The sequence below is a fragment of the Thermobia domestica genome, chromosome 8 (assembly GCF_964235325.1).
Source record: "Thermobia domestica chromosome 8, izTheDome1.hap1.1, whole genome shotgun sequence".
NCBI classification, from domain to species: domain Eukaryota; kingdom Metazoa; phylum Arthropoda; class Insecta; order Zygentoma; family Lepismatidae; genus Thermobia; species Thermobia domestica.
Window position 1 is genome coordinate 198,419,478 of NC_137461.1, and position 15,592 is coordinate 198,435,069.

The following is a 15,592-nucleotide window of genomic DNA, read 5'->3' on the forward strand; positions in this document are numbered from 1 at the left end:
AACGGAAGACACAAATAAATATTAGAGAACAATCAAAAATTAGTAAAAATTACTTATGTCAAGAAATTTATGAAACGGAAAACATAAAATAGATAATGACTAATTTTACAAATTATATGAAAAATGTAAAAGTATAAATAATAAGGAAATAAAAAAAAATCTTCAAGGAAATGCGGGAGCTTCATAAGTTTCGTGTTTAGTATTTTAATGTCTAGTGTGGATTAAATAGATGTAGTGTAGTTTTTTATTTTACTGCTTTTTGCCATGATGTAAAGAGGAAGATACCAAAATACCTACAATAGTGAAATATAAATAAATTAAAACACCCACTATTAGGAAAATTAATTCTATGAAATCTGGAGAAGAAATTTCCCATTATCTTAGAAAGTAAAACTCTTTATGTTCTTGATGTTATGATAAGCATATAAGAAAATAATTCTTGCACAGGAGATGAAACAAAAAATAAATGAATACATTTAAAGGAAGAACGATTATTTTACTTCTTTTTTTAATTATTTTATGTTTCTTTGTTTTCAGGTTTTTACGTCCTCATATACATTGCTAAATGGTTATATAAATAAATAAACAAATATATAATAAATAAATAAAATACAGGGGATGGCTTAAATATTTAGATCTTATGCTACAAATACAAGCCTTACCTCGATTTGCTGAGGTTTCCTAAAACCGGGTAGAAGAGAGAGACAAACAACGAATAAAAAAGTAATGAGAGAGAAAAATTCAGAAGCAAGATGCTGATGCCATAAATTCGAAAGAAACGGATAAGACAGGCGCAATTTGATGCCAAAATAAAGTAAAAATTAGCTTTTACAAACCCAGTGCATTTACTTTCACACAGAAAAGGAATGAATATTTTTATATATCACTTGATATTTGTCTGGACTTATTTCTCTGTATCATTAGAAACCAATCTGATGAATAACTTTGTTTTTTAACAAGTCAAACAATGAGAAAGAATAAAAGTGTCGAATGTCTGCAAAGCGATTCCTTTTTCTTATAAACTATTCGCTTAGTACATATAACAAAACTTTGCACAAGATTCTTACAAATATATTAAGATCTTCTTAGTTACAACAAGATATATTACACAAAATGAGAGCTTTCTTGAGGCCTAATGCCGTTTATGTCTTTGTTGCTGAAAATCTAGGTTCAAGTCTAGGTGGGAACCCGTGGGGTTTGCACTCTACTTTAAGCTGGTCCATATATCAAATAGCGTCGGTCTTGAAATGAACGTTACACCCCAAATTAACCAATCAAACAAAAGAAAATATTGTTTCAAAATCCATATATTTACGAATAATATAAGATAACGATACTCACCTCAGCTCTTGTGTATTCAAAGTAAAATTGTATTCCAATTTGTGTGTTTGTCTCATCTACTGCGTAAGTGACGTTACTTCCGCGACTGATATTAGATACTCCACTGAAGACACCATTTTCTACCATGTAGTCAATGATGCTGGACTGTAGAGGCAAAATATTTTAAAGTACTCTTAATACTGATCATTCAGAATACAAATCTGAGTTATCGCTTATCTATTTTGTTTTATTAGACCTTTGTCTTTCAAGGAGGGTATGTGCACTTCTCACTGCTATTGATCTGTTGTTTCTTAGATATGTAAATAAAATTATTCAGGAATGATATTCCTTGACATTTATTATTTGCTTTCATTAAACATATCTACAAAGAAAGCAAATCTAATCATTAATTTGTGGTAAAATTTAAACTAAAACAATTTTGAGTGTATGTACACCTCAGTTGGTAAATAGAGGTGCTCTAAAAATAAAACATTTGCCTTTCTTATTTGAATAAGGCTGACTATTTTCATGTTTTCTCTTGTACTTATTACTAGTGTTATACAATTACCATGAAAAAGTTTGTAAATAAATGACAATTTTATAGGTCCCTAATTTTGTTCCTGTTTTCTATTCACTTAACCCATATTTGCCCTTATCTGTTTTTGTCTCGTATTTTACTTATCTTTTAATGACAACTAGTTTGAATTCCTTGTTCTACTAAATAGTGTTATTAATAATTTCTGCATTTCTACCGGCGAATTATTGGCTTAGAGCGGAATCAACTCACAATGAAAGTGAAAGTTAATATGTAAGTATCAGTGAGAATTATTTAAAGTTTTACTTTTTATTTAATTTTAGACATCACATATTACTTTAATTGTTCTTGATCGCATACTGGCTAAAATTATGTAAGACATGTTTTTAAGATAATGTGCAAAACTTATAACGTTAAAATTATGTATTAATTTGAGATATTACCCTTAAATTAGAGAGCATAACTAAAAACTATATACTTTATCCATAATTTAAAATAACATTTTCATATTCTAAATCTTGCAGTTTTCTATTTTGGATGGGAGAAAACAAGTTTTTGAGTTTATGTATTTCGTGTATGTATTTCTGTGTCCTTATAGAACACGAAAGTTAAAATTCACAGCATACTGACGGGTATTAACCTGACTCAGAACAACGACCAGGATTTCATTCGCTACAGTTGTTGGGCGCACAGACATTACGTAAGGCCAGCAGTCAAAGAATAGGCCCTTTCTCATTACACTATCTCACGTCCAAGATAATTGAACTATACTACCGACCCTAGCAATTTTGAATATCAAGGGAGCATCTATCATGGATAGAGACATCAGTCTTTATGAGAGCTTTAAAAGTTATGTTTTCACAACGTACATCGTCTTTTCAGATGTCTTATGACAATTTAATATTCATTGCTTTTTAGTTCATGGTGTTTCGAAAACCTGCTGTACAATATGTAAAGGAGATTGGGTCCTCCAAGAGATGTAGGAACACCACATTTTATTCACTGTTCTGGATCAAGATCTCCACGCAACTTCAGATTGCCAATTACAAATCTAATATGTTTTGTTAATAGAAAGTTGTAGTTCAGAATAATATCTATCATTCAAAACAGTATAGGTGCACACAACTTCCTTTCTTTGTTATTAATTCAATATTTCAATATAACTGTTTGCTTGATCCACACCACTCATTGTGATAGTTACACTTCGAAATTGCAAAAGACTAGGGAATATTTGAAGAAGGTTGCAGAGCAGTAGTGTTTATCCTATTGTTAAAGGAAAGCTGAAGTGTTTCCTTGACGTTAATATTGGAACGTGGGTTTTCATTCTTTGTAGAGCATGTTTCATGATTTTCATTCGAAACTTGCCCTTTTAGTTTACATCTTACATGGAGCAAGTACGCATGCAAATTTTATAATTCCAATTAGTGTAAAATAGAAAACAAAATGAGAAATGTATGCTAAAAGTCTCAAATAATATATAACACATTTCCTTTCTGTCAAAAATTGAAAAATACCATGAAGTATGCTATCAGTTCAAAATATGGTATATATATATATATATATATATATATATATATATATATATATATATATATATATATATATATATCTGTTATAATTGAATCAAAATTATAATTACGTAATAGTATGAAATGTGCCCCATGGGCCGCAACCAACTAAGTCTGCCATACGTCCCATAAAAAACGTGACAGTCCCGGTTTTGGAAATCTTTAAGTTTTACGTCCCACGTTATGCCGGTTAGGCTAAAGGAGACGGTGATGATCAGAGATGAGTGAAATGGTGGAATGAAGAAAGTGGGAGGAAACGGGAGAACCCCGAGAAAACCCACGAGCACAGTGTTTTCCACCACAAAGTCCACACGGCGCGAGCTGGGATCGAACCAGGGACCCCAAGCACCGGAGGTGAACGCTCTAACACTGAGCCACTGCGGCCCCAGTCCCGATTTTGGATCCGAGTGTCCCGCGTCCCCGTAAATGTACTCGGGACAGGTCAATGTCCCGTATTTTACTCCCGTCCCGTTTCTGGTATTAATATCAGCTTATTCGAAAAGTGAAAAACCAAAAATTCTTATATTTGCTGGGAATCGTATAATTAGTGAATGAACCATAAGTTGTAACACGTAACAGCTTCGAGCAAGTTATCACACAATCCTCTCGGATATGATAGCAAGCAAACTAATAGACTTGCAGCCGAGAGTTTCAGTTGCAATAAACAATCAAGGGGACCTGCAATCTTTGAGAAAGTGCACGAGCTGAATTGTCGTTGTTCTAATTTTATATAAACAAGAATGCCTAAAATGAAGTGAACGTTATCTATCAGTTTGAATAAAAAATCAACGAAGTTAAACTATGAAATAGACTGCAAAATTTGCAATGCTACTTTTTCCATTGTACCTTGTGGAAACTTGGATACTCTCCAGCACCAAAAAAAAAAAAAAAAAAAAAAAAAATCAAATATATAAGGTGTCTTCGAGTGCTTTTACATCAATAAGCACAGGGAAGATGAGTGACTTTTTCTCCAGCAAGATATTAAATAAGTTAATAAGAATTATAAATAATCATTTTGAGAGGCTAGGGACACAGAATTGTGCTTTGATCTAGGTCTTAGAAATATGTAAATTCAGCCCTGACAATTACACACGATGCAAGGAAAAACATCAGCTAACTTTTCCTCAGATTAAACTGAGAAATGTAATTTTAGCAAATACAGACAAGTAAGTAAATATTGCTAAAGGGACAAGGACTATTAAAGATATCACTGATTTAAATAAAACGAGATTATTTGCATATTGTTTTCCCGTAAAGTGTTTTTATGACACGTCATCTTGAGCTTTTAAGGCGATTCTTTTGTAGTTGGATTGTAAAAATCTTCACTACATATAACTAACTGCACGAGAAAAAAAAAAATAAAATCTTTGAGTTTTACGTTCCATGGTTATTAGGGATGCGCACGAGACAAGATTTGTGTCTGTCTTGTCTCGAAAATGTGCTGTAAAAGTGATGTCTCGACTCGAAAACTGTACATTTTTTACTATTGGAAGAGCCGTGTCTCGACTCGAATTTTGTCAGGAAAATTCTGTCTCGACTCGTCTCGTGCGCATCCCTAATGGTTATGCCGGTTAGGCTAAAGGAGATGGTGATGATGAGTAATGAATGAAATGGTAGAATGAATAAAGTGGGAGGAAACGGGAGAACCCCGAGAAAACCCACGCACACGGTGTTTGTCCACCACAAAGTTAACTTGGCGGGGGCTGGGATCGAACCCGGGACCCCAAGCACCAGAGGTGGGAACGAAGAGAGAAAACGCTGCAGCTTAGGGAACTTTTGCCTATTATACTGTTTTTCAGGGGCGGATCGAGGACGGACTTGCGGGGAGGTGGTGGGTTGTAATACTGCTACTTAGAGGTACTTTTAAGAGCTCCAAACTCTGGGATGGGTTTTATTTATATATAAAATAAGAAAGTTTCCTCTTCTGGGGGAGGGGTTATCGGATCCGCCTGGAGCCCCTACTGTTGTTCATAGAGCTACAGTTCATTGCATTGTGTTGGAAAGTTAGTTGGGGGGGGGGGAGAGAAGGAGATCGAAGATGTGCCGTATTCTCATGAAAAATAATATATGGCAGGCTTACATCCGACCCACCAAAGAAGTTATCGAGAAATAGAAAGTAAATATTGACTAAATTTTATTATTTATTGTCTTTTAAAGAATAATCAAGAGTTCTCTAAATATATTCCCACTCCTCTTTCTAGCCGAAGGGACGTATCGTGTTACTCACAGCTCTACCTTCATTACGGGAAAAAGGACGCTACAAGATTATCATACCCACTTCAAAGTTGTCAAATAGACGGTATTCGTTACAGCTACAAACTTGAGAATTGTTTTTACGTGCAACACGGGAACAAGAAAGCGTAAAATCAAAGAGGGGTTGTTTTTATCCGGAGGGTAGATAAGAGTTGCGTGTAAATTTTGCATTATATATTACTTTTTGAACTGTATTATCGGTCTCTGAGACCACTAGTGAAGTTTCGCTTTCCTAGTATCCCAATAGTGTTAAAGCAGCAAGGCTCCTCTCCACATTAAGTTCCTCATATTGCTCCAATAGAATTTCACTTTCATAAGCCCGCACATTAATTGGCGCAAAAGGCTCGGTCAAGCAATGTGCCTTGCAAAATCGTATGGAAGGAAATTGATAATGCAGAAATGTTTGCTTTTGTTGATATTCATATGACAATGATAATTCGTTACTCAAATAAAGAGCACGTAAGTATTCTTTAAACAGATGAAGTCAATAAGATATTTATTTTTCTCCTAGCATGTCAAGAAAGACTTTTAAAATTACTTTAATTTAGTATATTTCATTATTATTAAACAAGAGAGAGAAGGATATAGTAAATATGATAACTTTCTGAACTTTTTTTTTTTAGATTTTTTCTATGAGCAAAGTCATCTATGTCACAACTCAAGAATACACTAACTGTGGAAGAAAGTTAGGGGTAGGAGAGAAAAGTTATTTTTGGGGGGTAAACATGATATTAAAGTCTCACAAATATGACAGAAAACCGTAGGTTCTTATCGATTACTTCAACTCATACTGCCACAATATGTACGTGTAGGCCTAAACCGGATAACTAAAAGCACTTCCAAAAATGGCCAAGGAGAGTGAAAAGTACTTAAGTTGACGAATCACTTCAAACATAGGTACATAAACAGCTACTGACTTTTCTTTGAAGCTTTAGTCTATTTAGTAAATTGGTTCAAAAGTACAGACTTTTTGAACCGAAAGCTATAGATTCGACACTATTATCGATCATTTACTATCATTTATAAATATCTTTCCCCCTCTTCCTCTTCTAAGTTGCATCGTCAAAGTGATATGACAAAAAACATTTCAGGTCAGAACCTGATCTATGTTGATAATTTGATCCAGGTGGGTCGGATGGTATTAAGTTTTATTTATTTTTATATCTCTCTTCCCTGTCCTCCCCCTCCTCTATGTTCTACCGTCAAAGATAAAAGATAAAATCTACTCTAAGTTCGAACTTCATTTATGTTAAAAATTTGATCGAGATCGGCCGGGTGGCTCAAGAGATTGAGTCACAAACATAGTCACTTTCAATTTTATAATATAAATAAGTTTGTATATAGTTATTGCCAAGTATACGCACGGCGCAATATTTTTCAGAAACTTAATTCATTGAATAGCGCATTGGTTTCTAACTTCGGTAAGGAGGAGAAACAGTCATACTTCTTTTAACAATAAATTATGTACGTCACATAATTTCAAGGGCGCCGATTTCTCTGTAAATTTGGGGAGTCCCATTCAGATGCAGAAGGTATACATATGAGGATTTTAAGACAAATTGCATTCAACTTATGCCAAATACTGTATATTCATAAATTCAATAGGGAGGCCTATACGAGCTTTAGGGGGCCCGGGGCATGATTGTCGTTGAAAATTTAATCCTGGTGTCACATTTTACTTCAATAACACAAAAGATGAAGTAGATATGTTTACTGTGTAACGAAAAACAAGAAGGTAACCCCTTATTTTGTTTCTGGTTATATTTAACGCAGGAGTAGCAAATTATATCGTTTGTGTGTTATAACACATACGTACTGGTGTTTAAATAAGAAGGACAGAAGAAACAATTTTTATTAGTCCTGGTGGACAAAGCTTATTGATCTCGAATTCAAAAGATAATATCGAAGAACGCAAATATCACAAATATTTATTTAAAAAAAAAACGAATAAAGTTTTGGGAGATGGGTTGGACCCTGAGAAGGAAGAACCAAACCACGAAACAGTTGCAGTTTCGGTGAAAGTCACATTTTGGCTAATGCTCGTGTCTCTTAAGCAAAGATACTATACACGTGGTTTTCGTTAAATCAAACATGAACAATTCTGTCGAGTTTTAGTTCTTGCTCCTCGGGGTTCAGTTTTTCACTCAAAAGTTTCTTCCCATCTTTCAATAAATAATTAGGGATATTTGCAATGCAATTGATTGAATTAGTACCACTGCATTAACTCTTTGAGGCACAGGAGTCAGCGTTATTTTGTACTCCTTGCTGCACGAAAAAAAAATTCTTTTGAATTTTTAAAATTTTCATTAAAATTATACATGTAGACAATCTCAAAACACACCAAATAAATTTAATTTAATTTTTCAGTTAATAGTTGGACGAAAAAATGAATATCAAAGGTAGTAAGCACAACTTCCCACCGTGCTCAAAGAGTTAATAGTAATGACATATTAATATAGACTTCATGCATCTCTGTATTGAAACCACTATTAAATATATGCCAGACAATGATGTCTCATGGCGCTCACAATTACTTATTGTCACTTCAATGTAATACATGTTTGATACATAGCAGAATCAAAATCAGTGTCTTGTTCTGATTTAAAATCTTAATCGTTATGTGCTTAAACATGCCATATGAAAAATAAGGATATCCTACCGAATTAATGAAGTGTCCAAAATCATTTGCTAATGGAACCGTATCTGCATTTTCCTTTAGTTCTGCAGAAAGTTCACTAAGAAAACTATCAACGTATGCATTGTAATCAGCACCGTCAAATACTTCTACTCTGAAAAAGAACCATATACATTTGTAAAAACATTTAAATCTATGTTAGTATTGTGATTCACTTTAAAATCTTTATATATATATATATATATATATATATATATATATATATATATATATATATATATATATATATATATATATATATATATATATAGAGAGAGAGAGAGAGAGAGAGAGAGAGAGGTCGAAATACTGTCAGGAAGAATATTGTACATCTTATAGCAAAATATGTAATTCATATCATAAATCTCTAAATTACTAATGAAGTTGCAAAGGTAGTTGGAATATTGTGCATACGTTAATTAGATTGAGAAGTACTTTTCGTTATTAGAAAACTCAAATTAACGAAAAATTGAAATATTGTTTTTTTCTCAAATAACGGATATCAATCTAATCAATCATATTAAGTGAACCAAACCTTCGTTTGAAGTAATGATTTAAATTAAGATCAAGTGTATTAATTTGCAAAACAAAATTTTATTTTTGAAGGAATTTTGTTAAACTCATTTTCTGCATAAAGGACCATTTAAAAAGTTCTCATCTTTGAAATACTTGTCTTCCTTCTTTCCACTTGAACAATCAGGATTTCCAATTAGATCCTGCGTCCCCTTTTTCATTTCCTGCGGCAGGACAAATCCTAGGTACTTCACCACAAGGTGCTGAGTTAAAATGACTTATATATATATATATATATATATATATATATATATATATATATATATATATATATATATATATATATATATATATATATATATACTATGAGATCAAAAGTATCTGGCTGAAAATGACTTAAAAGTTCGTGGCGCATTCCATCGGTACTCCTGGAATTCAATATGATGTTAGCCCACCCTTAGCCTTGATGACAGCTTCCACTCTCGCTGGCATACTTTTCAAACAGGTCCTAGAAGGTTTCTTGTGGAATGGCAGCCCATTCTTCACAGAATGCTGAACTGAGGAGAGGTATCGATGTAGGTCGGTGAGGTCTGGTACGAAGTCGGCGTTCCAAAACATCCCAAAGGTGTTCTATAGGATTCAAGTCAGGACTCTGTGCAGGCCAATCCATTATAGGGATGTTATGGTTGTGTATCCACTCCGCCACAGGCCATGCAGTATGAACAGGTGCTCTATCGTGTTGAAAGATGCAATCGCCATCCCCGAATTGCTCTTCAACAGTGGGAAGCAAGAAGGTGCTTAAAACATCAATGTAGACCGGAGCTGTGAGAGTGACACGCAAAGCAACAAAGGGTGCAAGCCTCCTCCAAGAAAAACATGACCACACCATAACACCACCATTTCGGAATTTTACTGTTGGCAGTACACACGATGACAGATGACGTTCACCAGGCATTCGCTATACCCACACCCTGCCATAGGTCCGCCATATTGTGTACCGTGATTCGTCACTCCACACAACGTTTCTAAACTGTTCAATCGTCCAATGTTTAAGATCCTTACACCAAGCGAGGCGTCGTTTGGCATTTACCTGCGTGATGTGTGGGTTATGAGCAGCCGCTCGACCATGAAATCCAAGTTTTTACATCTCACGCCTAATTGTCATAGTACTTGGAGTGGATTGTGATGCAGTTTGGAATTCCTGTGTGATGATCTGGATAGATGTCTGCCTATTACACTTTACGACCATCTTCAACTGTCGGCGGTCTCTGTTAGTCAACAGACAACGTCGGCGTGTACGCTTTTGTACTATACGTGTCCCATCACGTTTCCACTTCAATGTTACATCAGACCCAATGGACCTAAGAATGTTTAGGAGTGTGGAAATCTCGCGTACAGACTTCGGACACAAGTGATACCCAATCACCTGACCATATTAGAAGTCTGTGAGTTTCGTGGAGCGCCCCATTCTGCTTCCTCAAGATGTCTAATGACTATTGAGGTTGCTGATAATGAGCACCTGGCAGTAGGTGACAGTACATTGCACCTAATATGAAAAATGTATGTTTTTGGTGCGTCCGGATACTTTTTATCACACAGTATATATTCGGTACTTCCTGGGCTGAATCCCCTATTTACTAGATCTTTTCACTTGTGATTTTTATTCCGCAAGTTGAAATGATTTGTTAGGTGGTCACATTTTGCAGATGTGGAGGCCAGCAACAGGTCATGATGGCAGGGCTCTGAAAGATATTAGTAGTATCTTAACAATAGTGCATAGACACGGCAGATCTACATACAGAACTCATTAAGTGAAGAGGGATTTCTTTCAGTGAGACAACTACGTCATTTCTAGCTTGGCATAGAAATAAGTTATCAGTCATACTAGTTCTATTGGTTTGCAGTTCAGTGTTACCAGCGTACGTAAAGGAGGCATGCTTATATCAGGCACGTAGCCAGGGTTTCGTCAAGGTAGGGGGAACCGTGATATGAAATACTGTGGTCATCACACCAGCGGCTCGATCGTTCTAAACTTTTTTTTTTACTGGAACACATATTGGTTGGTTTAGCAAGGATTTCGTAACGGAGGGGGGGGGGCAGGGTATTCTAAAGGCCCAGGAGCTCGATCAATCTAAACTACTTTACTATCAACATATATTGGTTTGCTAGGACAATAAAATGAGAATATGTTGCTAAGTATTTTAATAACAAACTATGAAGAAATATCGAATAAAATAATAAAATAAGGTATTGAAAAAGATTATAAAATATTTACGTCCTTCCTCTTTTTATTCAGATATAACCATTTTCCTTTCATCATGACCTCAACTATTATAAAAATACATGTTTACTATTATAAACAGTGCATACTCAATAATGTTTTGTAAATGTATTTTACAATATCTGCGTTCCTTTCTCTGTTGAATCAAATGTTAACAGAACTTTCTTTCCACATAAATTTTTGTTTTTATTATTCCGTCAACCTGTCTGTTCCAAACGACAGGTTAAAAGAGCAGTAGAAAATTGTTTTTGAAGTAACGTGTTTGATACTGCAAGGATGCGGTGAAAAATTATGATTAAAAACATATTCACGCAGTTACACAACGGCACTATGCTTTCGGAAGCTTGAAATTCCCTGACTAGTAGCAGAAATTCTGACAATTCCGTAACTTTTCTAGAAATTGCAAATTTCGTGACTCTTCCAGGATATCTCGCTCACCTCTCCACCATGTATTGCAAGTAATACAAATCACCTCATAAGAAGGAATAGCCAAAGCTTCCTGTAGTTTATTTTTAACGCTGATCCTTCTTTTTCTCATTTCATTTTGTTTCATCCTTCCTTATTTTTTTTCATTTGTGGTCTCGAAGGGGGGGGGGGGCGCATCCGCTTGGCTACCTGCCTGTTTATGTTAAATAATAATAAATTTTACTGCTCTTCCTAAGGTACATTACTTACTATTAGATAATTACAAATATTTTTTCTAATAATAATAATTTATTTATGAAATAACCGTGCAATAATCAGTTCCTACTTCTCGTGTCTGTAACTTTTTACAGTCTCTTTACATTTTCCGAAAACAATACTCCCGGTGAACGTAAATTTTAAAATGAAAACAATTTTTTTAATTTTTTACAATTTTGTTCCTGAATTTCTTCTGAAACTTCCCTGTGAGATATGAATCTACAATGGAAGACCACCGACAAAAATAACAGAAGGTCCGAACTTCCTTCGTTACTTATGAAATTTAAAATTTGTTCGAATTTATCCAAATGTTATCAAATACTACAATCTATGCTAATTGGCGATCATATCGTTGACTAACAGATGTGTTGTTACCCTGGAATTGCAATAATTTATACATAATGAATTTAAATCCACTAACGTAATTCCTTTTGATATTTTGATTTTCAAAACAGAACTGCAATACAATGGTAACAGTCCTGTACGTAAGAGACATTTGAATGTGCAAACTGCATACATCTTTTGAAGAAAGAAATGTATAAACTTAATACTTTATCTGTGAGGAAGATACGTATTTAATTAAATCAATTAATTGTGTCGGATGAAGTCCAAGGAGACAGTGAAAATTTAGTTTCGTTTAGAGAGTAGCTGGTGACTTCCATTTCAACTCAGGCAAAAAAATATAAAATTGTACCATCACCATCTCAGATATCGTTGAAACTTTTTTTATAGCAACTATACATGTTTTTAAGAGACCCATATTTTTTTGTTTTGTCGAAAAAAATTTTCCCGCCAAGTAATGGGACATCAAAGACGGGGAGTACAATTTATGAATTGTAGAAGACATGGAAAATGGTCAACTTCGGAGTCTCACCATTCGGCTATGGAGACAGGTAGAGCTATAATTCTTGTTGTGGTATGTACATAGAGATATAAATAAACTATATTTTATTATAGTTTGGTTTGCGCATGCGTATCTTTTTGTACATAAATTAACAAATGAACGTAAATTTATCTGAAAAGTCGAAGTTTGCGAATTTTTTTTGAGCACTTCCGGTTCGAATTTTAAAATTCTGTTTTCACGGTTGGTAAGACCTGGTTACCCGCTTTCCGAAACATTTTTTGTATCGCTTCTGTGTGCAACCGTTTTGTCGCAAAAAATTCGAGAAATTGTAAAATTTTCAAAAATCGCCATTTTTGGGCGCCATTTTATCGAAAACACCATCTTTTAAAATTCTGAAATTTTGTCAGATGGTTCAACTTTACATGAATAATAAACACACCAAATACCATTCTCGACCAATGCTTCATGAATTAACTACAGCCTTTTAAAGTTAGCGAAGTTTCGTTAACTTTGATGTCACAGTTAGCAACACTGGGAACAATAAAAGTGCAATGATTTGATGATGTTTGTGGTTCACATTCATTAAATGAAGAATAAAAGGTTTTCTTGACTGTTTTTTTTCATTATTTTGATCAAGAAGGCTCTCAAATAGTAAAATGGGCCTCCCCCTACCCCTCCGTTTTCTTAAACCGAAATAATCTGAGGTGGAAATTACGATTGCGAAACGCACAAATTTCAAGTTCATTTACCTAAAATGGTCTTCGGAAACAAAATTTCACTGATTTTTTTAATTTTTTTTATTTTTTACATATATCAATCATTTGCTTGATTGGTGTCTAATAGCATGTAACCGTGCAGGTGCTCCATAGGTGTTGGCTCACTCACAACTTGTCCAGGAATGGATCTAGGGGAAAAAAACTTTTTTTATTTTAAATATAAATAAAACCGATCTCAGAGTTTGGAGCTCGTAGCTCTAAGTAGCAGTATACCCCCGTCCAGTGGCGTAGGGAAGGGGGGGGCCCAGAGGGGCCGGGCCCCCCCCAAAGAGGCCCGACAATGTACTCCAATACTTTGACGTTCGTAATTTTTTTATATTTTTATGTTTATATATTTCTTTGTAATGTTTCTATATGTACCTATAACAGCACTTGGGCCCCCCCCAAACACACATCCTGGCTACGCTACTGCCCCCGTCCCCTTCCAGAAGTCCGTCCTGGATCCGCCTCTGCGTAGCACATTGTCTATAGTCACAAATGCTGAACGTCCATGTGGAAGCATAAACAGCACTTCAACTTCACGTAATTCATGATTTATTCATATTTCTACTACGTACCACTGGTTATCATACATATATATATGTAACAAAAGTTCCTTTTTGCAGATTTCTTAAATCTATACTTTGAATTGCAGAAGTTCGATTTTGGGGGAAGCATGAAGTTAGTTCATGGTGACCCATTACTGCCATAAAAACTTCGCCATTTTCCGAAAGCCAAAGATGACTCCGTTGAATACCAGTTACCGGTCGCATACTTTCCCTTTTTTTCTTCCGGAAGTCGTCGAATTCAGTTCCAGGCAACAAAACGAGAGTAATACCCGTTGTTTGTACTTGCAATATACTCACGAATTCTTCTGCGGTTTTAGTGGAGGCGCGGTGGCTCAGTGGTAGAGCGTTCATCTCCGGTGCTTGGGTCCCTGGTTCGATCCCAGATCGTGCCGTGTGGGCTTTGTGGTGGACAAACATCGTCCTCGTGGGTTTTCTTGGGGTTATCCCGTTTCCTCCCACTTACTGCATTTCATTCATTTCTCATAATCACAGTCTTCTTTAGCCTAACCGGCATAATCGTGAGACGTAAAACTTAAAAGATTTTATTTCATTTTTTTGTCTTCTGCGGTTTTAATACTGTGTATCTGTATTTGCCTAAGGTTATGCCACGTTGCCACGTTCTTTACACCTCCCCCCCCCCTCAATACCGTCGCAGAGACCATGCATGGCCGGTTTCACTGCAAAACACACTGCTTTATTGGACCTGTCTGCATCTCGAACATCTTAAATCGATTTTTAAAGTGGGATGCAGCGCCATCAGAAATCGCGGTTTGGGAAATTGTAGACACTTATTTTCTCGTTCAAACCTTTTTCTATAAAGTATATTTTCGCTTTTCTTCGAGTATTTTTAGAATCTTGTCTATGGTTATGAGTATATGAGCCGAATCGTGTGTTTTATCGTCGTTTATTACAACAAAACTGTCAGGTGTTTCATATTCCGGTGATAACTCTGAATTTCACTTTGCAGAATAACAGTCCAGTTTTCAGTGAAGTCCACATGAAGTAAAATAGAATTTGTATCTTGAAATTTTATACGGTGCTTTTCGGTAGCAATTAATTCTTGATGTAGTCATGAATTACAATTCTTACAGTTAAACAAGCAATGTACGATACGAAAACAGAAAGTGTCAGTTTTTTTAACGAGATTATTGTTTTCCCATATGGCATACGTAACACTTTCATTTTCATCAGGATCAATAATTAAAGATTCCACACTTACTCCTTCCACTCCAGGACATTCACCACATTCTTGAAGAATACACTTGTCATTTTCTACGGATCATACTACTAAAGGAAATAGGTTACTCATGACAGCTTCAATACAGGCAGCACCTTTGATTTGTAGCAACGCAGTAGCAGCTAACTTAAAATTTGCACAATACACACACACACACATACATACACACTTCCCTCGCAGGTTGCGGACTGACCCACTTTAGTCGAATACTGTAAAATTCCGAGTGACCCATTCTTATGTTGGGATTGTTCTGTTTAAAAAGTCAGTAAATTTCTTTGGAACGCATAAGAAAACGTTTCGATTTTTTTTTTTAACTTTTTGCCCTTTTTCAATTACTGTAATGACATCGCACTTAATTGAGA

The 15,592-nt window shown here is 35.2% G+C and overlaps 1 protein-coding gene across 1 annotated transcript in view; it reads right to left on the minus strand.

The window, feature by feature from the left end:
• The window catches only part of LOC145692422 (uncharacterized), a 76,273-nt gene that overhangs the window by 16,024 nt on the left and 44,657 nt on the right, over nucleotides 1-15,592 (minus strand). Inside the window, exons 2-3 of the mRNA XM_081767729.1 lie at nucleotides 8,336-8,465; nucleotides 1,342-1,485 (exon numbers count right to left, since the gene is read on the minus strand). Coding sequence (XP_081623855.1) covers nucleotides 1,342-1,485; nucleotides 8,336-8,465 — 274 coding nt within the window. The remainder of the gene's footprint in view (nucleotides 1-1,341; nucleotides 1,486-8,335; nucleotides 8,466-15,592) is intronic.